The sequence below is a fragment of the Protobothrops mucrosquamatus genome, unplaced genomic scaffold (assembly GCF_001527695.2).
Source record: "Protobothrops mucrosquamatus isolate PMUCROS unplaced genomic scaffold, P.Mucros_1.0 scaffold1493, whole genome shotgun sequence".
NCBI lineage: Eukaryota > Metazoa > Chordata > Lepidosauria > Squamata > Viperidae > Protobothrops > Protobothrops mucrosquamatus.
This window is the reverse complement of record NW_015387668.1, coordinates 77,649-104,752: the sequence shown is the minus strand read 5'-3', so window position 1 is coordinate 104,752 and position 27,104 is coordinate 77,649. Positions and strand designations below refer to the sequence as shown.

At 36.4% G+C, this 27,104-nt stretch overlaps 1 protein-coding gene across 1 annotated transcript in view; it reads right to left on the bottom strand.

Annotated features, from left to right (window-relative positions):
* Positions 1–27,104, bottom strand: part of LOC114922984 (ENTH domain-containing protein 1-like) — a 48,248-nt gene that overhangs the window by 5,540 nt on the left and 15,604 nt on the right. Inside the window, exons 4-6 of the mRNA XM_029285309.1 lie at positions 22,055–22,120; positions 15,741–15,867; positions 2,509–2,952 (exon numbers count right to left, since the gene is read on the bottom strand). Coding sequence (XP_029141142.1) covers positions 2,509–2,952; positions 15,741–15,867; positions 22,055–22,120 — 637 coding nt within the window. The remainder of the gene's footprint in view (positions 1–2,508; positions 2,953–15,740; positions 15,868–22,054; positions 22,121–27,104) is intronic.

Here is a 27,104-nt window from a genome sequence, read left to right as displayed (position 1 = left end):
CTGGTCACGGCCGACAAATGATCTTCCAGTGTCAGCCGTGGATCCAGGAGGACTCCCAGATTGCGCGCCCTCTCTGAGGGGGCCAAAGATTCGCCCCCTATAGACAGCGATGGAACCAACTGACTATGCCGGGGCGCCGGCAGCCACAGCCACTCGGTCTTGGAAGGGTTGAGTCTGAGTCTGTTCCTTCCCATCCAGATGATGTTACTTAGTTTGGATACTGAGACATCTGCAAGAAAACAACCAAGCTCAGAGAGCATCAAGGACCCTTCATAATTAAGTTAAAAAATACAATATGAAATTTGACATATTTACATTTTTTTATCCTCAATGGATAATTTTGCAGATACAAGAGGCATCTCTATTTATATTATTGAACAGTAAGTTGAAGAAACTACCTCGGAATTTCTTCTGAAATAGCAATACATTAAACATAAAATGCCTGGAAGTGACCAGGCTCTGCAACCGTATCTAATCCCTAGTTTAAATCCTTCTATCTCCTATATGCAAAGACGCGCCTAGGTCACTTTGGAGTTTGGATTCAGTGAATGTGGGGGGCACTTTAAAATGGCTTTGAATATTGTATTAAAGTTGTAAAGTGCACAACTAATCTTCCTCTTCTCGTTACATCCTCCTCCAAATGATGTTCCATGCTTTACAACTTATTACTATATCAAAAAACAAATTGTTGCCAATTGGGAAAAGTTAAAAATGTTACCAATAAACATTGCTTTGGGAGATTAATTAAAAATCCTAATAACTCTGCTTTGAATTGACAATGAAAATATAGAAGTGGTCTGCTTTTTAGGATCAACTAGAGTAAAGGAACAAGCAATCAAGAAATGTGGTGCAAATAGCACATGGTAGGGCAGCCAAGATGCCCTTTGAAAAGATATTAAGATGTCATGATGTATCCATCCATATAACATTCAAAATAGTGCAAACAATTTTGAAGAAGCCAGATAGGAAGAATTTTGACCCTTTTTGAATAAGGCATTCAAGGCACACATGAGCAGGGTCAAATACTCTTATTTTCGACTTATTAGGCAAAGATCTAACTCTCTGGAGAAGGCTCTAATTGTGGGAAAGATGGAAGGAAAAAGGAGGACCAGCAACAAGGTGGATGAACTTAGTTATGGTGGTGATGACAGCACTGTTGGAATATCTGAAAGTCCAAGGTAGGGACAGATCATCATGGAGAAAATCTGCTTATCTGGTCATTAAGAATCAACACTGAATTCTGTCAAAGCCTACAAGAAAACAGGACTCTTACGGTTTCCTCCCTTAAAAATAAGATTTAAGAGTTATTCTATATACCATCTATACAATGTCATTAACCCCAGACTACTATCCAAAATAAAAGCAGAACTAAAGACAATTATATATAAATATTATATGGAATGATTGAAATTATTGTGTAACTAAGATATTAGTTCATCCACTACACAAGGAGGATAGCACAATTCACAACTACATAGGTCTGAAACCACACCTTGAAAAGTTATGGTAGTATCCTACTATTACTAGTAAGTCCTTCCACAACTCATAGGTGTTCAAGTAGTCTCAGTGTGTTACTCATAATCATGTCCCACTATTCACAGGCTAATAGAGGAGTAGAAAATTAGAAAACACTATCAAGTGAATTCTAGTTCTGAAAGATCTGTTTTTAGGTTTCCCACTACATCAGCAATACTCAAGAACTGACTTTAAAAAAAAACTTCATCCATAATGTAGCTGAAAATATTACTACATCTGTACTGCAAAAATTCAGATGACCACAAATGACAGCAAACAGTTTTCTATACCTCTTGTTGCCATTGTACTCCAGATTTTGGTCACTTACAAGTTTTCCATTTGCAGTATTGTAGCTAATTTTTGCTACTGAAAGGAATTCTTAGCTGGAGACTACTAAGACAAAAAAACTAACCAGAGGTATTTCTTACTTACCAACCATTCAGCACCCATTTGAAGTTATAAAGGTGCTGAAAAATGAGAGTTACAACTGATCCTCCCACGTTGCAGCTGTGGCAGCATCCCCAGAGTCACAGACTGGGATTCAAATGCTTGACAACCAGCACACATTTACAACAGTTGCAGCATTTGTTATCACTGTTTGCAACTTCAGAACCTTCAGTCAAGCAAAGTTAAGGAAGAAGCCAGCAGGAAGTTACAAGTTGTGATTTACTTGATATGCTTAACAACCACGTGTGATTCGCTTAACAACTGCAGCCAGAATTAACAGTTACATGACACTGCACTTAATAAGTGTGCCACTTAGTTACAAAGTTTGCCAGTCCCTATTGCAGTCAATGAAGACTATCTATATACAAATATTATATTATAAAATAACTATCATAAGGGCTAAGTAACCAAAGCATTATTTTAAAATGCATATAGAGTGAAAGTCAGCTTTCTAGTATTATTTAAAAAGCATGATAGTTTTGGAAAACTAAAAAGCAAGAATGGGAGCCAGAACCCCATAATTAAACATAGAAATGAGAAACTCACCTGGTCTGGGGGCGAGATCACCACTCAAACCAACTGCCTCTACAATGCTTGGTGTTAAAAAGTGGAGGTTTCGTAAGCTAGCTACATTAGGCCCACAGTACTGCTGAGGAGCTGGAGATGTTTTCAGGGTATTTGTTATAGGGGTTCCTAGAGGATCAAAGGTTTGAAAGATGGGAGATTTATAAATGGTCTCAACAGAGGCTCTGGTATGACAACCAGCCAAATCAGACTTGGGGATTTGCTGTTTGTTAATAGCAACAAACTCCTCTGGACTGGATGACCAAAGATCAAGCAAAGTTGTGGCAATTTGATGACTATTTATGCTTGATGGCCTCTTTGGAGATTTCAGCATAATTCTGGAAACAACTGAATTCTTCGATTTTCTGCCTGAATCCCACTTTTGCAAAGGGAGCGGATTTCTTTCTGATGGACTCAAAACAGTACCTGCAATTAGAAGTTAATGGTTAATCATTTTAATTACTTAAGTTTCCCTTACTGCCAAGTTATATGATGGTGACTTAATATAAGGCTTAATAATAATAACAGAAATAATAGAAAACAAAATAAAAGTTCATACATGCTGCAGATAAAAATGAAAATACCTATGCTGGGTCATGCAGTAATAGGTTTTTAAGTAACTAGAAACCTTTGTAAAAATCACTAACTAAATTTATAATAACATTAGATGAAATAGCAAGATTGCAACAACTTCTTTGGACACAAAAACACTCGCGATATACACATGGAAAATACAAGAAACTAGTATAAACCCTTTTCTTTGCAAAACTTTAGTCAAACTAATTTGGATTTTAGAACAGAACAATTGTGCAAATTTGAAGGCATTTTTAAAGGAAGACAGAAACCAATTATTTTATCTTCAATTTTTAAAGTCTATAAGAAATTAATAAATTAATCAATTTGCCATTTCAGACATAAAAGCGCATATACCAATCATTGTTATCTATATGATCAGTATGATTTTATCACTCTTGCTAGCTATCTATTACTACTTTATTGAAATCATAAGGAGTACCAATCCTGTTGTGTCATGGGCAAATCCCCATATTAACAGAAGACATGGAAACTGGTAGAAAAAGATGAATATACCACAATATGTTGATTGTAGGAACAATAGGGGCTATTGGTGTGGATTCAAAATATTTGACTTGTTCACACATGCATGCATTGTTCTACCACAGAAGAAATATCAAGGGTAGAAAACTATTATACTGTCAGGATTTTTCATTCAAAATTTAAGATCTTTTTCTAAACTCAGAGGGAATAAGCATATCTTTCTTATGGTCTCTGGGATGCTGGCCCAGGTACTAAAGATTGCAGACTTTATCTATAAAATATTCTTGACACACTGGTCCATTATTTAAGAAATCAAAATGTTGACAGAATAGCTTTATTAAAGATTCCAAAAGCTACGAAATAGCTCAAGAAATTTAATGGAATTCTTTTTCAATTTGTCTACCACATTTTTTAACAAGCATAAAAAAGGAGGTGGGGATGTTCAGGGCAATAGAAAAATTGCATAGTGGACCATGGGACTGAATCATAGAAAATGTAATTTTGAAAAATTACATTTTAAAAAATTTACAATCCACCAGATTTAGCATATGAGATAGGTTCATGTTCTCTCTCTCTCTCTCTCTCTCTTTCTCTCTCTCTCTCTCTCTCTCTCTCTCTCTCTCTCTCTCTCTCTGTGTGTGTGTGTGTGTGTGTGTGTGTGTGTGTAATATAATTTTCTAGTGGTTTCGAAGTATTATACTTGGTCTTTCAGTCAATATATTGTCAAGCACATTGCTTCTGAAATGACAATTATCCAACCTTCAATGAATCTTTTAGAAACAGTTTTTAAGACTTGGAAAAGTCAATTAAGTAATTGTATTCATTTTTTATCTCTTTCCATACACAGTATATAAATAAATATACTCCACTGACAATAATTAGATAATTCTACTATTACAACAAACTATGTTCTATAATCATTCCCAGGGAACTGCTGTAAATTTTTGTCATTTCAAAATTAATTTGACCTGGAGATACCTTGTTATTTTAATGCTAGCTTCATGTGATACCTTATAACCAATCACTGTAACTACACTTTATATCTATCATTATGAGCTGTAATAATACTGTATTCAAATCTTTCTTGCTTAAACTGTACACTGATCTAGTGAATATAATATAGCTTTAAAGACTATCTATCCTATTTAAATACTAATCATCTAGGAGAGGTTTTCTTCCCAGAAATCAGTATGTCAGTTTTATTCAAAAACCTATTACAGAATACAAATTTCAGATAGAAAAAGAATCCTCAGAAATGATAAGCGTCACCCTTCCCAGGTAGGCCAGATAGGAAACAGATCAGATGATGTAATTGTACTTTATTGTAAGGCTATATTAACAGAATCTTGCAAGTCTGAAAGTACAAATCTCCCACAATTTTTTTTATAGCATGATAAGTTACAAAGGACCGTTTATTTCTCTGCCTGTTATGCAGCTGTCGTCTCTCTCTCTCTCTCTCTCTCTCTCTCTCTCTCTCTCTCTCACACACACACACACACACACACACACACGCATACACACACACACACAGAGCACCTTTTCCCCTGCCTTTCAAGGTCATTCCCATGTACCATTACATTAGGAAATATGACATCTGAGATGACTTTCTTTAGCTACAGTACAAGATCAAATCAGAATTAAAAATACTACCCACCATCAATATAGATACAAGTATATATACACCTACTCACATATTTAAAAGGGAGAAACTCTATAAAATTAACAATGCATATGTAGCGCTACCTCCTCAGAGGCCGCCAATGCCCAGGCCCTCCCAGCCACGTCCCCCCTTGTCCAGCCTTGCAGCAATGTTCTTTAGAGATTGATGAGATGTCTTACAACCGGAGCTCACACAACATTAATGGGTGGCAGGCTCTTCTTGTTGAAGCAGGACTTTCAGGCACGAACTTAACCAATCTCAGTGGTTGATGCTCTGAAGATGTATATAACAGCTCAGGGCTGCTTTAGCAGCAGGAGTAACAGGCCCCTGAGCAATCGTTCAGAATCCGATGAAATGGGGGGGGGGGGNTCATCCCCCAGGGCAACTCCCCCCACAATGTCCCAGCACCTATGCCAGCAGCGATGGCCACAGTCCAGATGCCTCCAAAGTCCACAGCAACAGTTGGCACCACCAGTCTCTCTCCTCCTGGTGCTTCTTCTCTGGGATTCTTCTTCAGGTTTCAGGATTCAAAACCACCCCCCTCCCTTACTCTTTATTATTAAAATCCAAGGCTAGAAACCCCAGCCAACTCCCTTACTTCACACTCTCGCTTGCCTCCATCTCAGATATCCTCCCACGGAGGAAGCAATAAAACTTCACTCTATCTAGCCTCTATTTAAAATACCCTTGATAGAAAAATAAAATAAGCTTCCAGACCTTCTCCTCTCAACTCCAACCACACCGGCCTTCTCCTTTTCTTCCCTTTTCTATCCTTCCTCCTTCCACTCACGCCAGCCACACCCAAGCCAACTGCAGCTGTCCCAATCTTCCCCTTCCCAGTTAAGCTCCTGCAAGCACTCTCAGGCAGTCCCTGCTACACATAGAAGGGGTGACATAGTTTCTATAAGCTAAGACTATAAATAAAAAAATGTTACTGCCTTTGAAACATATATGAATTGGCCATTAAGCAAGATTACCTCAATCTTCTTATCAGGAGTGGAATTTATCAAACAAAGGAGCAGATGTATTAACTTTAATTGGCAGTGCATGTACAATGGGCACTTTAAAAGGATGTATAAAACAAACTCAACTTCTATATTTGAGCAGATACATATTGTATAAAAACTTCATATGGAAAACTGGTATTTTGAGGATGATTTATCATGTGCTGCCAACCCTGGTTTGAGCACTTCAACCATTTGAAATTAATTGAATAAACTGCAGAAGACTGAGTTGACTGTCAACTTACAATTTTTTTCCTAGGATTCCAGGATTTAAAATATGGCACAGGGTGAGGTTATGCCTAGAATCACCTCTCCCTTAGGACAGCTATCTGCCCCATCAGATCAAATAAGGTGAGCAAGCTCCTACACCTGCCTTTAAACATTACCATCATATGCGACCTAGGAAGTGTGCTTTTCTGTGGCAGGTCCTGCCCTGTGGACTACCCTTCCCCTAGACATTTAGCAGACCTCTACTCTCCTAGCCTTCTGAAAAGCATTAAGACCTGGCTTTTATTCCAAGCACTGGGATAGAATGAAAGAGAGGATTTAATGAAGGACCACATGGTGCCAACTTTTTAATGTTTGTGGTTTTAACATATAAATGTATTGTTTCAGTTTTTTATTGATGTTCTTGTAATTGATTGGGAACTCCCCAGAATTCGATATAAGATGGACAGCTATAAAAAGCATATAAAAAAATAAAATAAAGATGCAAGGAAAAATATTGTTGAATTAATTTCCTCCAAAAAAATTATTGGGGAATGGAGTCAAAGGCTGCCTTTAAGTTGATAAATGCAACAATAAGAGCTCCATTCAGAAAATTATATTTCTCTCCCAAATGATGCAATATTAGACATTGGTTTATTGTAGAATGTCCATTTCTAAATGCTGCCTATTCTGACAGTGGTACATTAACTACATTGTGAATACACAGTAGCTGTTTGGCTCCCTAAGACTGCTAGTCTGTTCAGTTCATGCTCATGCACTAACCAGAAGTGCATCACAGGGGATGAACTATCTCTGCACTCAGAAAGACTAAAAGCATTCTGCGGCGTCATCCTGGGGGTTTTCCCTCCACTAATGTCACCCCCCATTCAGGCATCACATTCGGGCAGGTCCAGCATCAGTTGGATTTGTACCTACATATGAAGTGCCATTATTTTTCCCACACAAATAGTGGTAACTATTTATCTACTTGCATGTAGCATGCTTTTGAACTGCCAGGTTGGCAGAAACCAAGGCAGCTAATGGGAGCTCACCCAGTCACATACCAGTAGGACTCAAACAGCTGGAGCACAAACCTTCTCCAGTATCTTTAAGCCACTGAGCCACTGTACCTCTCATTCTGGCAGTATAATATTTTTAGAATACATCCACTCCTATAATTTGTGGAAGAGAAATCTGGCATAAACTTTATTAATTACAGAGAGAAGATTAACTGGATGGTATTTGGCTGGATCTCATCTGTCTCCTTTCTAAAGCTTTTAGTAATTATCATAGAAGAATTTATAGTACTGAAAAAAGGAGCTAACACTGAAGCCCACCGTGAGACCATAGTATTTATTTGCTTGTTTGTTCAATTTAAATGCTGTCCCTCTCTCCTGGAGGTGACTTTATGGAGGTGAAGAGAGAAAAATACTAAGAACTATGTATTATACTTCATTTTTCACCTAAGCTTCAGGTTTCAAACACCTATATTTGAGAGGCAAACTCAACTAATTGAATTGGTAGGGGGGAGCTCACCTATTTCTTGCTGATTTTTTGATGTAAAGAACAGAAAAGAGCAAATACTAATATGTAATTTACCATTTTAGTTAGAAATGTGTCTATGTACATGTTTACCTCTCTTCATTTTTTAATTATTATTTTATTTTTTTATTTGAGAGATTGACTTCCCACCATGACATCTGACTCTCAGACGGCAGACTACAAATGGCAATAGGTAACAGTGAAGCAAAGGAAAAGCCAGTTCTCAAATTAGGGATGGTTTGTGAACTCAGCTGGTAAATAGCAGAAGCAAGGCTCCTTAGGTTGCTTAAAGAAATAAGAAAGAGAACTGCAGTTCTAAGTTTTCTCCTTTCCCACTAGTCTCAGAAGGAAGTACTGAAATCTTTATCAGTTCCTTGTTTTCCCTTAGAAGACCTAGAAGAAAGTTAATACCCCCTGCATATTTTGTAATACAAAATAAAAGCTTCATTCTCTGAGTATTGAAAGGAGGAAAATCAGGAATTAAAGTGGGTTCTTATCTTTCCCATTGGGCTTATAACTGGCATAGCCAATTGGATCTTTAATTAGACTTGACACATCTGATATTTGCACCTAATGGATTACACTCAGACAAATCAAACTTTTATGACATAAATCTGTTATATTTTATGCTGGCTTGGAAAAACCTTTTCTACAATAAAACAAGAGTACAAAAGGAATATAATGGGGGGAAAATTCTAATATAGTTAATTATAAGTTACACATTTCAAAATATTTATATATTGCCCTTATAGATTGACTAATCTTTTACAAAGAAAAATTATATTGATTTTATCAATATCTTAGAAAGGTCAAAGCATGGAAATAGATGCAATATCCTAAATGCCACCTCTCAAATTGCCCAGATATATTTTCTATAAACTACTAACATTCAGGTAAAAGCTTTACCTATGTAGGGAAGTGGCATAGATTAGGTCAGGGGAGTCCAACTGCTGGCCCACGGACCGAATGCATCATAGCAAAACCGTGTCCACCCCATTGCTGGCAATGGCAAAAAAGTCACAATACGTTGTGACTCGTCACATGAGGTTGCGAGTTTGACACCGCTGGATTAGGCTACGAGATTGCTTTCGGCAACATGTACAAGCATGAAGAAATGCCAATGCAGATTAATAACTGTGTGTTGGATGCTATGGTTCAATTTGTCCATATCTCCTCAACCCTTTTTATACCTTAGTCAATATATCTTCTCCTTTATTAACTGCCTACCTCTGCACATTGAAACAATAACAATGACTAGTATGTGATCTACCCTTCACTGAAGACACCAGGATCCTTCCCAGGTATTTTTCTAGGGTGGGAGTCAGTAGCCAATATCAAGGCCACAACCATGTGATTAGAGCTTTACATGTTTTATATGCATTATGACTATCTGATTGTATCCATCATCTTTATTTTTTTTACCACAGTGTGCATGCCCCTGATCCTTCCTCTGGTATTTACCAAGAGAACCATGAGTAAAACCTGACCTCTCCTCAATAAATAATACCTCAAAATATCTACTGGGAATATGTTAATAGAAAAATAATAGAATCATGGAGTTATAAGGGGTAAGTTAGGGCATCATGTCCAACTCCCTGCTCAACACTAGAATTACAGTCAAAAATGGCAGCCTATCTTGAACTGAATCAATTTAAAAAAAAATCTGTTACCTCTCTAACTAATTGACTCTACAATATTATGAAACTGTTCACTGTTAGAAAGTTATATTTTATTCACTTTATTCATATTTATACAGATATTTATCTTTATTGTGCATTTGGTTGTTTTTACCATAGTTTATCTTACTGTATGCTGGTCATTGCCAAAAGAAAAGTTTCTTTCTTGTTTGGAAGTTTTTAACCAACATTCAACATATAAATAATATTGAATCAGATTTTTTCTTCTGCACCTTTTAGTTAGACTTAACTCCTGCCAACTACATAGACAAGTATCTAGAATTTTCTAGAAGCATTTCCAGAGGTGACTTCTGTTGCCTTCTCCTTTGTGCTGATACAGAATGGCTGCCCCATAGTCAAACAACTGGCAAGGTGCCTAAAACAGAACTAAATGAAAGTTTCCATAGTCCCAGTCCAACACCTTAGTTACTAGAGAAAATTGGCTCACTGAGTTGGGAATACTTATTTTAAGTTTAATTTTACTTTGTAAATAATGTATGATTTAGTTACTTTACAAGCAAGAACAGTGTCAAGCTCTTTGAAGAGCTTCTTCTTTTGGAACCATGACACATAGAGGAATATGTGAAAAATGCCTCCTTGGTATCATCTGACCTTTCTGAGTACAATATTCATAAGTGAATAGATGCTCACAACCACCACAATCTATAGGATGAGAGTTCATTATGCACTTTTCATGGATGAGAGTTCATTATGCACTTTTCATATTGATTGGGTTCCATCCAGAGTTTGATATGATGGGTAGCTATATAAATATTTTAAATAAATAAAATGAAGCATACACTTTCTTCAGTTATTATGTGCATTTTCCAATGGATTGTGAGGGATGGGATAAAGCATTGTCAAGTCAATTGAAAAATCTTCCATATACAACCTTTTCATGAAGTAAGATTATAGACTTAAATGTATTTATTTATTTGATTGTTTATTTATTTATTTATTTATTTATTTGAATAATTTATATGGCCTCCCATCTAGCAGGAGTGAATCTATGATGTACAAAAATTAAAAACTCAAGAGCTGCAAGCCCAAGAAGAATAATACATACCAATCAAAAAAAGCACATCAAGAACAGAGTTTGCGTAACTTCTTGGTCCAGCCTTGGAAAACAGGATTAAGAGTTTGGATATCCAGGGTGATGCTGTTCCACAAGGCAGGTGCTGCCACTGAGAAGGCATAATTCCTAGGTCCACCAAGGTGACATTATTATGATTATTGTGTTGTTTTGCATGTATACTGAGTGCTTTTTGAACCAGAGACAAATTCCTTGTGTGTCCAATTACACTTAGCCAAATAAAGTATTCAATGTAATTGTTTAATAGAAGGGATCTAAAGCAGGGGTATCAAACTGCCGGCCCATGGGCCAGACGCATCATCCAGAAGCTGCGCCAACCCCATTGCCGGCATGGCAAAATCGTCCCGATACGTTGTGCGATGTCACGTTATGTTGAGAGTTTGACATGTCTGATCTAAAGTATGCCTCTTCTACTAAATATGTGGGATGAGCTGAGACAATTGGAGAAAGATGACTTCCTATGGCATATAGTACTTTATAAAGTTGTTCAGATTCACTTAAATTGGAATCTTGCTTTACAAGTGAAATTATTTCACAGATAATCCAACAAATATCTAGAATAACCCTCACAGCAGGGCTGCAAGTATTTGTGGGATCCTTTCTTTTTTCAGAAAACAATTGTGACACAATTTTATTAAAACATCTGTATATCATTAACCTTTCTCTATATGGAATTCACACTCTATTTCTGGCTTAAACTGTACTTGATTTAAACAAAAACAAACCAGTAGAAAAATGAGAGATAGACAGCATTACCACCAAACAGATTCGTAACTGGTTGACAAATCACACTCAACTTGTAGTCCTTAATGGAACAGCATCTACATGGAAGGAGGAAAGTAGTGGAATGCCATAAGGTTCAGTTTTAGGCCCAGTACATTTTAATATCTTCATAAATGATATAGATGAGGAAATAGAAGGAAAACTCATCATATTTGCAGATGACCCCAAACTAAAAGGAATAGCCAATACCCCGGAAGATAGGCTCAAAGTCCAGATGGATCTCAATAGGCTTGAACACTGGGTCCTATCTAAAAAAATGAAATTCAATGTAGAGAAAAGCAAGGTTTTACATTTAGGCAAGAAAACCAAATGTACAGGTACAGACTAGGTGAAACATGGCTCAACAGCAGTAATGCAAGAGTGATCTTGGAGTCCTAGTGGACAATCACTTAAATATGAGCCTACGATGTGCTGCAGCTGTCAAAAAAGCCAACACAATCCTAGGCTGTATTAACAGAGGGACAAAATCAAGATCACAAAAAGTGATACTACTGCTTTATAATGCCTTGGTAATACCACACTTGGAATACTGCATCCAATTTTGGTCACCACAATATAAAAAAGATGCTGAGATTCTGGAAAGAGTGCAGAAAGAATGACAAAGATGATTGGGGGGCTGAACGCTAAAAGAACATTTGCAGGAATTGGGTATGTCTAGTCTAGTGAAAAGAAGAACTAGGGGTGACATGATAGCAGTGTTCATATCTTTGAGGGGTTGCCACAAAGAAGAGGGAGTAAACCTATTTTCCAAAACACCTGAAGGCAAGACAAGAAGCAATGGATGGAAACTGAACAAAGAGGGAAGCAACTGAGAATTAAGGAGAAACTTCCTGACAGTTAGAACAATCAACCAATGGAACAACTTGCCTTCAGAAATTGTGGGTGCTCCAACACTAGAGGCTTTTAAGAAGGGAATGGACAATCATTTGTCAAAAATGGTATTGGGTCTCCTGCATGAGCAGGGGGTTGGACTAGAAAACATCCAAGGTCCCTTCCAACTCTTTTATTCTGTTATTCTGTTAAATGGCAAATGATCTCAAAGTAGTCTGATGCATTTCCAGTCTTTTAACTGTTTCCCTTATGCAATTCTTTCCAAGGATAGCTAACTTTAAAATAGCTAAGATGAATATTCCTGACTAATATTTTTTTTCTTGTCTGCTTTAAATGTTTACTATCATTTAAATATACATTTTCAAGGAAGATGCAAATTCATTGATGTTATTCAATTTGTCTTGAAATATTGCCTTTTTTCTATTTTATTTAGTTTTATTCATTTATAACATAAAATGTGAAAATACAAAAGCAAATAGTAGGGGACAACAGTAGAAAAAGGGAAAACAAAAAAGGTGTGAAGAAGGGGGGGAAACAAAAGGCATTGACTTCCGACTCTCTCTTGTTGCAGTAAAATCAGACATTAAAATCAAATCTCAACTTTTTAAATTTTTATAGTAGTATGTACTAGCCATTTCTGTATCGGAAAATCAGTCTAATCAGTAAAACTCAAAATCATGATATCATTTTTTCCACCTCAAGCAGAAACCAGAAATGGTTTCCAAGTAGAAACAAAAGTAATTATGTTCTTTTCTTTTATCAGCAGTCAATTTGGCCATCTCTGCTAATTCCATCAGCTTTTGTAACCTTTTTTTTTAACAAACAGCAAGTCACTTATGATTTGTGCTTACTGCTTCTTGCAATCCCTAATTCCTTTATTTGCTTACACCTAATGGACAGAATCTTGCAAAATTAAAGTTATAACCCTCTAATCTAACAATTATGTCTTGACAGATTCTAGAGCAGGGGTAGTCAACCTTGGCTCTTTTATGACTCATGGACTTCAATTCCCAAGTTGGCTCAGGAATTCTGGGAATTGAAGTCCACGAGTCATAAAAGAGCCAAGGTTGACTACCCCTGTTCTAGAGTGTAGCTATGCTGAATGTCTTCCTGCCTCCCCCTCCCCCTCCAGCTCAGAACTGCATTCTCCAGATGCACGTTCCACCTCAGGTCTTTCTCCAGAACAAGTGGGAATACCTAGCTCATTCTGCCCGATCTCAAAAAAGCCAGCCTAGATTAGACCTGGTTCATCATTGATGTATTTATCTGCAATCGTATAAGCTGCTCCAATTGAACCTGACTCTGAGTAGCACCTTCTTTCAACTAAGATATTCCTGGCCTACAGATAAAAGTTTTCACAATTTGAAACAAAGTTTGGAAAGTTTGTACAGAGCAAACCAGTGACTCTCTTTAAATAAATGAATATTAGTTGACATGTTTTGTTGGAACAAGAAATCACATAAAAAAAAAGATAGGTCATGGCTTGATTGGTTCTCCACAAACATTTTTTTTTTTTAGAAAGAGAGCAAAAAGATAACTTCGTATGAAATTTTTTACTATTCTTGTAAAAAGAAACAGTTATTCAGTGAGATGGTTCTGGCCTATATTTGTCAACTTCTCAGAGAAGAAGAGAAATAAATGTGTCCCACCACTCAGAATTATTTTTCAACTGAACGTGCAATTACTATTTCTCACAGTAATTGTACTCAGAACATCCTAATAGTACAATAGTTTTTAGTGCAGAAGCTGCTTTTCCCTAAAAGCATGTAGAGAAGTTTCTTTGTCATAGTAATAATGTTCCCTGCAAAATGCTACATGGATCTTTATACAAAAGCATAAGTAATATAAAATACCTCCCCAATAAAAATGGCTAGCATAACTTCCTTTTGAGACATAAGAAAACCTCACTAACATTGAAGAGTCTAATGAGGTAACAGTGTGTAGTTCTTATTAAGTTTAGCTATTGAAGATTTTGGCCTGTAATGTGTATTGGTATGCTGTTTAAAACGATTCTGTGGTTTTAAGTGAGTGTTTTCCCAGGCTGAAAAGACACCATGTAAATTTAATATATAGGTACTACTGTTAGATGAAGGTTTACATTCAGAACTAGCTTTGTTCATGGAAATGAATATAGCAGCCTCGATATTTTCTAGTCCTCATTAGAGAGGCTGGATCTCAAAGGTCTGTAGAAAACTTCATAAGTTTACAAATTTTTATCATTACTTTTCTAATTTATTTTAAGATTTTCCTTATGCTGCATAATACTGTCTCTTTCTAGAAAAGAACTATACTGGTATTACATAGTTTCTCTCTAAGATGTGTAATAAATTCTGTTCAGAGATAAACCATTAGAAACTCTTGCATTAGGCAAAACGTGTAAAGGCACATTTGCAAATGTGGGACTAGGCAAAACCCAGCTGAAAATTCAATTTTCAATATAAATTGACTTAATTTTGAGTATATCTAGTCCTGAAATAACTCAATATTAATTTAGACTACAAATTTGTATGTGATTATCATTTTGACAAGATAGCTACTGAAAAATATGACATAAAGCCCATTAGTTTTCAACTGTATGTTGGTTGAATGTTTGCTATTGTATTCACAGCAGTGAAGAGATGAACATTTGGTTCCTAGTTCATGTTCAGAATGATGAATTTATTTTCTATTTCACATTAATTCCTGTATATCTATTTCCATCACGTACATATTTTTATGGGCAGTTCAGATCTGTGGTCAAATCTCCTTTATCTCCTAGGACATAAGATCTGATATGAAAATAAAATTATCTCTTTTGAATTCAACCTCTCAACAGTTTATTTCCCTATTAATAACTTCACACAGCTGAAATACTACCTTGGTTTTTGTTGTTGTTTCTATGGCAACCATTTCTGAAAGCACAGAATGTGCCAAGCAAAGCTAATGTTCATCAGAACATTTTCATGCATTAAATTCCATTAGTCATTTGTGTATGCTGTAAATAAACAGTCTACTGCTAGCCTTCGGATAAGTACAACAAGAATCCTGAGTGACTGTAGAGCGTCAAAGCCAAATATATAACATTAAAAGCATTTTTATCTAACATAGTTTGAATCTACCATATCTTTCTGTGTAGTTATGTGTGGAGCTGGGATCAGGGAAAAACAGATGCAAGATGCAGCCATGGAATTCACTTGCTAGTTCTCTCAACAAAACCTATCTCACTCAGTTGCAGCTGAGAGAATAAACTGAGGAGTGATTTCATGAAAGCTTTTCAGGGAAAAAAATGGGAGATACATATAATGCAATAATAAATCATTTACTCCCAATTGCTTACCACTGAATATGTGATTTAGTACAAACTCAGTTTATTTTCTACATACCTGTATTCCAGGAGTTATTAGCAGGTGCCTTTGTACCTTTTGCCAATTCCTCTTTACAGACAGTAGCTGGAAATGTTGATTCCACAGCCACAGGACAGGATTCATCCTCGCTAAAGGTAATCAAGTCCTTATAAAAAAGAAAACTGGTAATTAGTCTAGGAAGAGTTAGAAAGCAGTTTGGAAGAATGTTCAAAGGAGAAAATATTTTGCGGCATTTAACCAAATGGACAGGAAATTAAAAACTGTATTACTATATATATGAATCAATATTAAGGTTTCATGCAGAGATCTATTTTGGCTTTCCTATATGATACCTTCTTTCAGATATAAATATTCCTATCAATGATATTGTTGGCAACCAGCCCAAAAACTTTGAACAGAACTAAAGCTTCAGCAGAGAAAAGGGAGTTGGGGGAATGGGATGTTACAGATTCTGCATTTCTAAGCTTTTGAACACAAACTGCATCAGGCAAACCAAATGATACATTTGCGACAAGGAGAAGCCCTGCTAAACAAGCTAGCTTTGTTCTTTGTCCCTGAGCAAAGTTCGAATAGAAGCCAAAAAACTACAATCTCAGACTTCACCCCCCTCCTCTTTCCCTCTGCCTTCCAGGCCAGAGTTAAGCAGAGAGAAAAAAAGTTTTAAAATGATCAACCCAAACTTCTCTCTTCAGATTCTCATGCAAACACCTTTTACTTAGTCCACAACAACAACAACAAAATCTGCAATTTACTGTTTCTTCCACAGCCTGGGGTGGGGAACTCACGCACTCCCTCCCTCCCCAACCTACAGGGGGGGGTTCCTTAACAGTCACACAGTTTTTATGATTCCCAGTTTCTTCAAGCAATATCACATTGCAGGCAACTAAATTTCTGCCTTTCACACACACATACACATACATCAGCATACTCACACATTCACTTCCATTCAAACTGCTTGCATACACAGTTTCACATACAGATATTTCATTTTCATGCTTTTTCCAGGCAAACCATTTATTTTTGACCTTTTTTCCAAGTCTTAGAAATAACACAAAACAACACAGACCCACATATATACACAGATACCATTAAGACAACATTTCCAGGCCTGTTGCTTGTCCTCCAAGAAGTGAGAAAAATCAAGATGTGATTCCAGTCAAAATGTGACGTTGGGCCCTGAACCATCTCTTATTTTTCTCACCATTCTAAGCCCACACTTAATTTTCTGGATGGCCAAATATTTAAAACTCATCAATTTGAATTCTGACGCCAAAGCAGCCTCCCATTTAATCTTTCTCCAAAAAGGGAGGGGAACATTTATGGTTGTTTCCAATTTTTCCCAGCAAATTCAAAGGGGAAAACTATAGAGAGCAGCCTCCTCTCTTCACGTCCAAGGAAAGTAGATGGTACCATTGTCTAACAGAAAAAAAATGTACGTTCAAAGAGCCAGATTGGGGGGGGGGGGACTTATTCTTCTTTGAATTTTTCTTTTCCTTCTTTTCTTCTGTGGATAGATTTGTTTAAAAGATAAGCTAGCCAAAATTTTTGCAACATTGCTTTCTTGAAGATTATTTTTACTGCCACAATTTCAGTGCTTTCCAATGGGCTAGCATGCAGCCTACTGGAAGCACAGCTTCTCTTCTTCCTTTGCTTTGCCTGTTTCCCCATTGTTTAACCTGTTTTCTCTGTCTTGTCCTTAATGGGTTTCTCGGTCTTTTTATCAAGATCAAGGCTAGTTAGGCCCCCCTTTTTCTCAGACAGACCCTGCCTAATAACAGCCTGAAACTCAATAAGCACTCTCCCTGTCGCTCCGGAGCAGACCTCTAACAGGAATTTCTCCATTTCATTTTTTCATTCATGCAAACAGCACTCCCCATCTTCTCCTAATTCCAGAATGTTTGTTTATACTTACCAAGTTTCTCCTGTGTTCTCGTCTCCTCCTACCTTCACTGTAATGAGATGGAAATCTCCTTAAACATTCAGGGTTCAGACAAACTCAGGTCTGCTGGGCTGGCCAATTTAAAAGTCACCAGACACAAAGGGTCTGGGGGGCGCTCTTGACTTTATTTTTTGGCCACACCAGTTTTCCTGGATGTCATGCCTGAAGGTTGTAAGTTACAATGGAACTCATTCACAGGGGAAAAAAACAACCTTGAAAAGAAAAAACTTTCAAATCCCTGTTCGGTTCGCCAGAAATGTAAGGTCCCAGTTCCTTACTTGATACCATATCAATCTAATCAGATAACCCAAGCAGAGACTTCCTGATCAAGCAGCACTTTATTTGATCAAATTAAGCAACTGAGTGGCCAACAATCTGGAACGCTGGTAGAGTTACATCCAGAAGTGCCACAGATTAGAAAGTTGGTAGCATTGCTTTAAAAACTTTGTTAGCCAATGAAAATCAGACAACAGAGCCATTACATCACTCCCTTATTCCCTCCTTCAGTATATCCCATCCATGTACATGTTTCCCAAGCTTGCATGAAATTTCTCTAGTGCAAAAACTGATTACAAAAAGCAAGAAAGCAACAGTTAGACTAAACAATTTCCCTTTGTTCCAAAACCCTTCAGTTTATTGGAAAAATAGGTCCACAGATGTGAAATATAGGTTTGGAACACATTTTATTTATTGATAAATACCCTTCAGGCAACCTAATCCTAATTCTAACCCTAAACCTTCAGGCAAAAAGTGACCTCCAAATGAAAAATAATTTGAAGCAAATAAGTTTCCAATATCATTTGGTTATTTCAGAAATGCAACAGCCTCTCCTCTGAAATTTGGATGCCCTGACTCTGTGGGAATCGATAACTATTCACTTAAATTGAATGGCCATATACACTTTCTACAGAAATATATTTTAGAGTAACTAAACTACAAATTTCCTGCTTGAGAATGCTTCTAAATAAAATGTTTAATTTTACCAAACTCTGATTTAATTTAAAAAATTAAGCATTGGCTATTTACAAATCCTAGTTTTTTATCCATTGATAAGTGTATATTTAAAATGTTTTTAGAATATTTTTACCTTGACTTCATTTTAAAATTCCTATTTAAATACTGCACTGAACTATAGAGAAAAATATTTCTAATTATTTCATATCTAGATATCATAGCAAGTTGCTAGATCATCTCAGTTTCCCGAATCATTTCATAGACTGTTGACAAGTAGTCATTTTATCATCTATATAGTTTGATTTTTATGTCGTTGCTGCTACTTCTCTCAAGAATAAAGTTGACAGAATAAATCTTATATTAGTTTCCTGAAGCAATTGTAAGTAGTTGAAGCATTTGGGCAAAAGCCGATTAGAATTAGATCAGACTAGTTTCATTCCTATGAGCTGAAACTAAAGGTAGCCAGTCTCTGCAGCCTCAAATACTCAGACTGCTCTCATGTAATCCAGATCTGATCTACTATAGACCACCAGAATTTTATGAGACTCTAGTGTGACACTATAATATGTCATAATGATTGCAGCCTACCATGCATTTAATAGAGTATTATTTGTATACTGAGAGCTTTTCAAACCCTCTTCCAGTGACCTTGTAGAGTAAGCACTCAAAGAGAGATAAAGAATTGCCACCTTAAAAAAAATCAATATATCTTAAACAAATACCAATGCTTCCTCCCTAAGTAGACAAGGTTAGGGTATTTGTGTTTTAATATACAGACTGAATTGGATCCATGTACATATGTACTTTGTATTTTAACCTTGTCTGCAGCATTTTTTTAGTAACTATTTATGCAATCTTGCTTATGAAAACTGAAATCAATAGAATTTGGCATGAAATATTTTAGAACTATGCTGGAAAGAGAAGTAGTAAGAAAGCTTTCATTTTTATTTTTTATTAAATTTTATTTAATAAATTATACTTCATGTTAAGCATAGATAAAATAAAAATGAATTCACCACTCAAAAAGGGAATAGCACAACAAATCAAAAAATACATAATCTCCTTTTTCAAAGTAAATTTCCTCTTTCAAAGTAAAAAAAACACTTTTCTAACCAGTTCTTATGCTAATTTTCATAAAACTCCCACAGAATACATTGTGTTTCAGGGTAATGTATGTCTTCTAAATATTTTAGGCTTGTTATATTAATGTTGGTTTCTGCTGTTAATATATTGTCCTCATGAGAAAGTTATATACAGGTCAGGACAGATAGAACATGGTGAAACAGACTGACTCCAGGTTGGCAAAGGAGATGAGGTGGCATACTCTCCCCTTATTTATTCAACCTACAAGCTGAATATATATTAAGGAAACCTGGACTGGAAGAAGATAGACATGGTTTTATAATCTGAGAAGAAACTAATAACCTGTCCTGTGCTGATTACACTACTGTGGTAGCTTAAAATGCAAAGTATCTGCAAATTCTAGTAATAAAAGTTAAGGAGCAAAGTGAAAAAAATAGGACTAAAATTAAATATAAGGAAGACCAAACTAATGCCAACAGGTAAAACAACCCTTAACACTGGTAATGAAGATACTAAAGGGACAAATGACCAGGCTCATATTATCCTACTTCAGAGATATTATGTGAAGACCTAATGTTCTGGAAAAGACTCTAATGCTGGGAAAGGTGGAAGGAAATAAAATAAGACAGCCAGAAACATGTGGCAATGAGTCCACCATTGGACGATTTGAAAGATTAGATTAGCAATAGAATGTCATGGAGAAAATCTGTGTGATTGCTGAGAGTCAAAAATGGCTATATGACTCATAATCAAATCAAATCAAATCAAATCAAGAGATATTATTTAACATTACTAATAATTTAAAAGTACACAATGCATTTCATAGCTCTCAAGAAAAAAAATATTAAATGCTCCCTATTTCAGTTTTTTAAAGGAGGCTCTTTCTATTGTAACCTAACTTCCGCTAGTACAGATCAGCTAAACAAAGGATTTTCATCAAATCTGAAGGATTATTATATGTTCATTTTTTTCTTAAGAAATACTTTATATACAAAGAAGTAAAACAAGATTAGATGTACAAGAAATCTATCACAAAATTAATGTATACGTGGTGTTTGATTGATTATACAGTTATATGCCCCCAAAACATATAATTTAGCCATTTGGAAACCTGGTGTGTGTGTGTGTGTGTGTGTGTGTGTGTGTGTGTGTGTGTGTGTAAATTTTGTGATACATTTCTAGTACATCTAATCTTGTTTTACTTCTTTATATGTGAAGTATTTCTTACTTATATACCATTTTAACATGTATGTGAAAAATACCTGAAATGAATTGATTTGCTCCTGTAGCCAAAAATGCTATTTATTGACAATCATTTATAAAATTTAACATTACCTATGTTTCATTAAAAAAAACCTCACATCCTCAAATGTTGCACAAATGAGATATTTAAAAGTACTTTTTACTCTCTGTAAGAAAAATCAGAAATTACAAAAGTTGGTATGAAGACCATAGTGCAAACTGTTTAGCAAACTGTTTCAAACAGTGCTTGAAACAGTTTTCTGAAGTAGAAAAACAACAGGTGTTAAAAGCAGCACTCAGTCTGGTGCAGAAAACACTTTAACCACACATATCGCTATGGGGAAACTGAATTCAGCTCTTTTTAAACCACAGCTTTTGAAGCAATTCTAGAGGCATAAATAAAGAGAAGGCGGAAGAAACAGCCACCTTGGGACCTGCAACATAGGAGGCCTGCTACAAAGCACCTCCCTTGCCATCTGCCCTACACATTCAACAAACCTGATTGCACAGGTAGGAACAGAGATCTGGACCATGAACATATAGATGATTACTCTGTAACAGCAAAGAGAATCTCCTATATTTTTTGCAGCCATCATGCAGATTTTTGCAACTCAGGCATGGTAGTCTAAGTGTAGATCCTCAGTAGGAATTTGTAAGAAAAATATGGAAGGAAGCAGGGGAATGAGATGGGGGGAGAGGGAAGGGAGAAGTTGCCGCCACTGCTGTTCTATATGCTCCCTTATTTTGCTCCCAAACCAGTCATTTCCTCAATAGCCATACCATACACTGGAAGCAGAGCCCCCAGAGGCATAACCTATCAGGAAAAACTCTTTAACTCTTTGCTGCCATCTAGCAATGACCTATATTTTAGTGCATTCTTTTGGGGAGATCTTTCTGAGAAGAGAAACTGTGAGTGTTGTATGCACAGATAGTTGTACTCTGAATGAGAGTGTGAGAGGAAGCTTTCCCCTCCCCAGAGCTATTAGTATAGGAGGAAGGGGGAGAGACTCCTGGTGACTGAGGCAGTGAAAGGACACCTTGATGGGCCTAGTCTTCTGCTGCTGCAGCATGAAAGAAGCGGCCAAGTAATCCCCCTCTTCCCCCTCTCTCTTACCTTAAAAGCCACAACCTCAATTAGGGGAGGAGGGGTTGGTGAACTTGGTGATACAGCAGAGTGGATCTGAAGGAATACATCAAACCAAGTGTTAAGTCAATCCAAAAGAAACAAACTGCGGTTCCTCTAAAAAGACATGAAATAACTGTAATAGGGAGTTTTAATGAGCCTGATATCTGTTGGAAGATATTCTGGTAAACATGGTCTTAGTAGGAAATTCCCGGCTTGTTTGGTGACATTGTCTCCAGAAAAAATAGGAAAGCACCAAAAGATCATCTATTCTTGACTTGATACTACTTATGTAAATGGAAACAGCAACAAGGAAAGGGGCCATGTAATGCTCAGACCTTGGTTTTCAAAAAGTAAAACTAGTGTAAGCAAATATGCAAATTAGATTCCAGAATTTGGATTTTAATGAACCCAGAGCAGTAATAATTGACATGCCAGGACAGAAGAAGCTAATAGGAAAAGAAGCCCAAGGCAAACAGGAATTCCTTAAGGGAGACACTAAAAGCTCAAAGGCAAACCTCAGTGAGGATAACAGAAGCAGAAGCTAACCCATTTGAACAAAAAGTTTTGAAAATAAAAAAGTACACACTGATTTAAGACTTGGAAGTGGAACTAGAAATGTCAATATTCTATTTTCAAGTTACAGTTTAAATGCTATCTGATAAAGAACACATGGGCCAATAAAAGACTAGCATTTGGGAAAGATTGGTGTTCAAAGTTAGGATGAACTGACTATCTCAGAGCTGAAAACTTAGCTATGAATAATAACAGCCTACGTAGAAAACAGCCTGCTTGGAGAAAAAGTACTTCTGGGCAGAATACCTGAGAATTGTCATTTCATTGAAATATACATGCCTGTTGCTTTAAACTTTATTTTCAAATATATAAATTTACTATTGTAAAATTACTGTAAGCCTCCCATGTGCTCTACTCCAAATGAAACATAGGATTGGGTAGTATTGCCCTAAAAATTCTTATTATTCATGGAAGTGAAGTATTTGCAACATTGGGAGATATCTTGTTTTACCACCAGAGGCCAAGTAGCTGTTTTATGAGTTGCTGTGGGAATTTTCATGACTTAAGAAAGATATATGCAAATCTTCCTGTCTACCCTCCTCAAATGGAACAGAGTATATTTCTTCTTTTAAACTTGTATTGCTTCTCTATTCAAAACATTTCAGAGAAGTTTTAAGTTCAAAATATCATATAATGATTTGTTCCCCTCACTAATATTCTATGTGCTGCTAGTGTAGACCCTCCTTTGCTTGAATTTTTTTAAACAGAAGTTGGATAGGAATGCTATAGTAGTGAATTATTGCACTGGGCAGGTGCTTGAAGAGCTTACAAAGTCCTTTCCAAGCCTTTTGCATTCTGTGATTCTGTGACAGAGAATGGATAGATGTACAGAGATAGCCAGGAACTGCAGAGATGGTATCAGAAATACTAATGCTCGCAGCAATAAGAGGTTTGTGATGAATGCTAAGAACATGTTCAACTTAAATGGAAGAGAAATGAATTATTAGCTGCTCAATGAAGATGGCAAAATGTTAAAAGACAATGGAAGTTGGAAGGGTTTATCTCTTATTTTGGCTCAATCTTTTTCATCAATAGGGTGTGTGTTCCATATATAATCATGAAAACACACAAAGGGGTAAGACTAAAACTTGTGATATTATAATTAATGAATTATAATGAATTTCCAACAGTCTTTTGTGCTCTGAATCATTGAATCAGCTACATATCTAGAGAAAATGTACCAAAACCAGATTTGTTACATTCCCACTGTAACTCTGGGGTGGGCAGGAACTGGGTAGTTCATCACTGGGTACTTCTGCCTTGTCCTGCAGGAGTTCCAACTGCTTTTGAAATGATTACAGAGTAAAAGATGTGGTGATATGGAAATGTTTTTGATTATTTTTTTTAAAAAACCGTACACCTGAATTAAGATAGAGGGAATATATCTGATATTCCAAAGCACATGGAAGTAAATTAGAAAAGCAATTTCCATCTCATTGTTTATGTATCATGACAGTAAAACAAAGCCAGCCCAAAACTTTAATAATTCCTTAATGAAATAGTTTGCATATAGATAAGTAATTGAATAGACATTTAGAAGGATAAAGAATAGCAATCTTGCCTAAACTCACATTATATCATTTCCTAATTTTCTCATTGCAGTTTCTATTGTGCTTTAATTTTTTCCCAGAAAAAGAAAGGATCAGTACAGCATAGAAAAATGTCAAAGAAAAGAAGAAAGGATAGATGCACTATGACTATACTTGAGGACACATTTATCAAAAAAAGTATTATCTTTGGAACAAATATTTTAGCTGTTATAGCATAATAAGCAGATATTTATGAAGGAAATTACTGGAATGATATGGACATACAGAGATCTGAGCCAATTTCATTAAGATGCTGATGAACGTTTTTCTGCTTACATCCAGTTACAGTACCTTGGAGCATTCATCCTTTTCAACCTGAGGTTCTAAGTGCATCCTTATTAAAGTAATAACGATCAGTATAACTGAGAGGTTAATGACATTCATTTTTGTTTACTGCAGATCTGGTTGTAATTATTCGTGCCTTTGCCATCTGCATATTAGACTAACTGCATTATGCAAAATAATCCCTGAGATAGGCCTTAGAATCAGAAGAAGGAGTTAAGACAGGCAGACAAAGGAAGCCTGAAAGAAATCAGATGGACTCTCACCAATTCTCCTTTTTTGATTCATCACTCACTACTGACTCTGGCCCCTCCACAACTACTACATAGTCAAGAGTTTTCCCCTCAGCAAATCTCAGGACTTTTTGACATAAAAAAGATCACAAAACCTTAGAGGAGTCTTCTGCAACTAGGTGCCAGTCAGATGTCTCAGACTACCACAGTGTCTGCCCAGCAATTTCTGCATGAGTAATTATGGGATTTTCTGGAGTCACCCCAAATTATTGCATCAAAATGATCAATTTATGGATGATGTTATGAAGAAGCTGTAAGATCCTTATGCACAAATGACCTTACAGAAACCACTACAGCAGCAGTTAATCTGAAGATTTGCCAATTCCCAAATAGTTTTTGATAGCCTGTGCATTTTTTTAAATTTGAGCACTGAAGTGGAAAACTATTAAACTTTTATATAGTGTCTTCACCTACAATAAGTAAGCCTGTATACTGGATCACCAAGAAAGACACAAGTAGCTCACACTGGCAGTTAAATCCCTAATTATAGAACAAGAAATGAATGCACCATCTCAAGTATTATGACACAGTACATTATCTGAGTAAATGTTGACATTAATGACAATTAAAGTGATGCTTAATTAGTCAACAACAGTGACTAGAAACTATGAGGCACTCACATAAGTGATAAATATGATTAACTATAAAAAGGGAAGGAGGAAATGAGAAAATATGCACAGGATTGAAATCAATATTATATTAATTAAAACACAATTTAAATAGCTTGTCTCAACATTGGTACTATTGACAAATATTGCTAATGCTAATTTTTGCAACTATAAAGATCAGCTGTTTTTCAATTTTCCACAGATGTGTTATTGTTTTTTGTTGTTAAAATTTTACAGAACAATACAACTTGTATGAAATCTCCATATATTCTTATACAGAGTATCCTTTAAATGGAAGAGTTGGACTGGGGCAATTACTACTAATGTTGATACAAAGAGATGTTTCACAGGAGTGTAGTGATACTATAGAATACCTTTCCATTTTTGAGCCTCTTCCCAAAGCAGGGACAACATCCAACAAGAATTTGTTGAAAAGTAAAACTGAGACAGACCACTGATCTGTCTAATCCAGCATCAATACTGATATGCTGAAATAAAATGTGTCATGGTTCCAACAGATGAAACCAATTAAAAGAACTTCAAGGCAAAAAATTCTTCCTTAAAGAACATTTTTATTTGGCTACAAGATAATGGCACATACAAAGGTGAACCCAAAACTAAATTCCCCTCCCCTTTGTTACAAAGTTTCAAGTTGCAATTCCCACTCCAATTGCCTGTCATAAATCACATTCACCAATTGTTAGAAAACGTGGGCACTCCTCCAAGCTCTCCAGCCCGCCAAAATGTTACCAATGTTTGTTTTCAACCATTTAGCCATGCTGACTCTTGGCGACTTTATAGGCAAGTGCTCTCCATGCTACCCTGTCAAGCACAGCTTCTTTGAATTGTTGTATGTTCAATTTTGCATCAGATTTAATATTATCATTGGGACCCGACAGATTAATCCCAGAGTTCTGAAGGAGCTGGCAGATGTTATCTCAGAACCATTGCACCACATCTTTCATAAATCCTGGAGCACCAGGGGAGTACTTGAGGATTGGAAAAGGGATGATGTGGTTCCCATCTTCAAGAAAAGGAAAAAAACAGACCCAGGAAACTACAGTTTAACATCAATACCTGGGAAGATCCTAGAAAAGATAATCAAGAAACAGATCTGTAAACAACTAGAAGCAAACAAAGTTATAAGTAGTAGCCATTATGGGTTTGTTAAAAACAGATCATGCCAAACCAATCTTATTTCATTCTTTGATAAGGTGACTAAACGAGTAGATCAGCGAAATGCTATGGACGTAGTATACTTAGATTTCAGTAAGGCATTAGATAAAGTAAACCACAAACTACTCCTTGGTAAGCTAGAAAAAGGTGGAATAGACAACATCATCACCAGATGGATCTGTAGCTGGCTGGTAAACCATACTCAACGACTAGTCCTCAATGGCAGTACATCTACATGGAGAGAAGTAAGCAGTGGAGTATCACAAGGTTCCATCTTAAACCCAGTATTCTTCAATATCTTCATCAATGACTTAGATGAGGGAATTGTAAACGCTTCTTTAGGGGAGGGTGCCTTCCCCACGGCCTTAAAGGAGGCGGTGGTGAGGCCCCTCCTCAAGAAGCCCTCCCTGGACCCAGATGTATTGGCCAATTATCGCCCAGTCTCCAACCTTCGCTTTGTGGCGAAGGTTGTTGAGAGTGTGGTTGCGCAGCAGTTCCCTCGACACCTGGAGGAAAC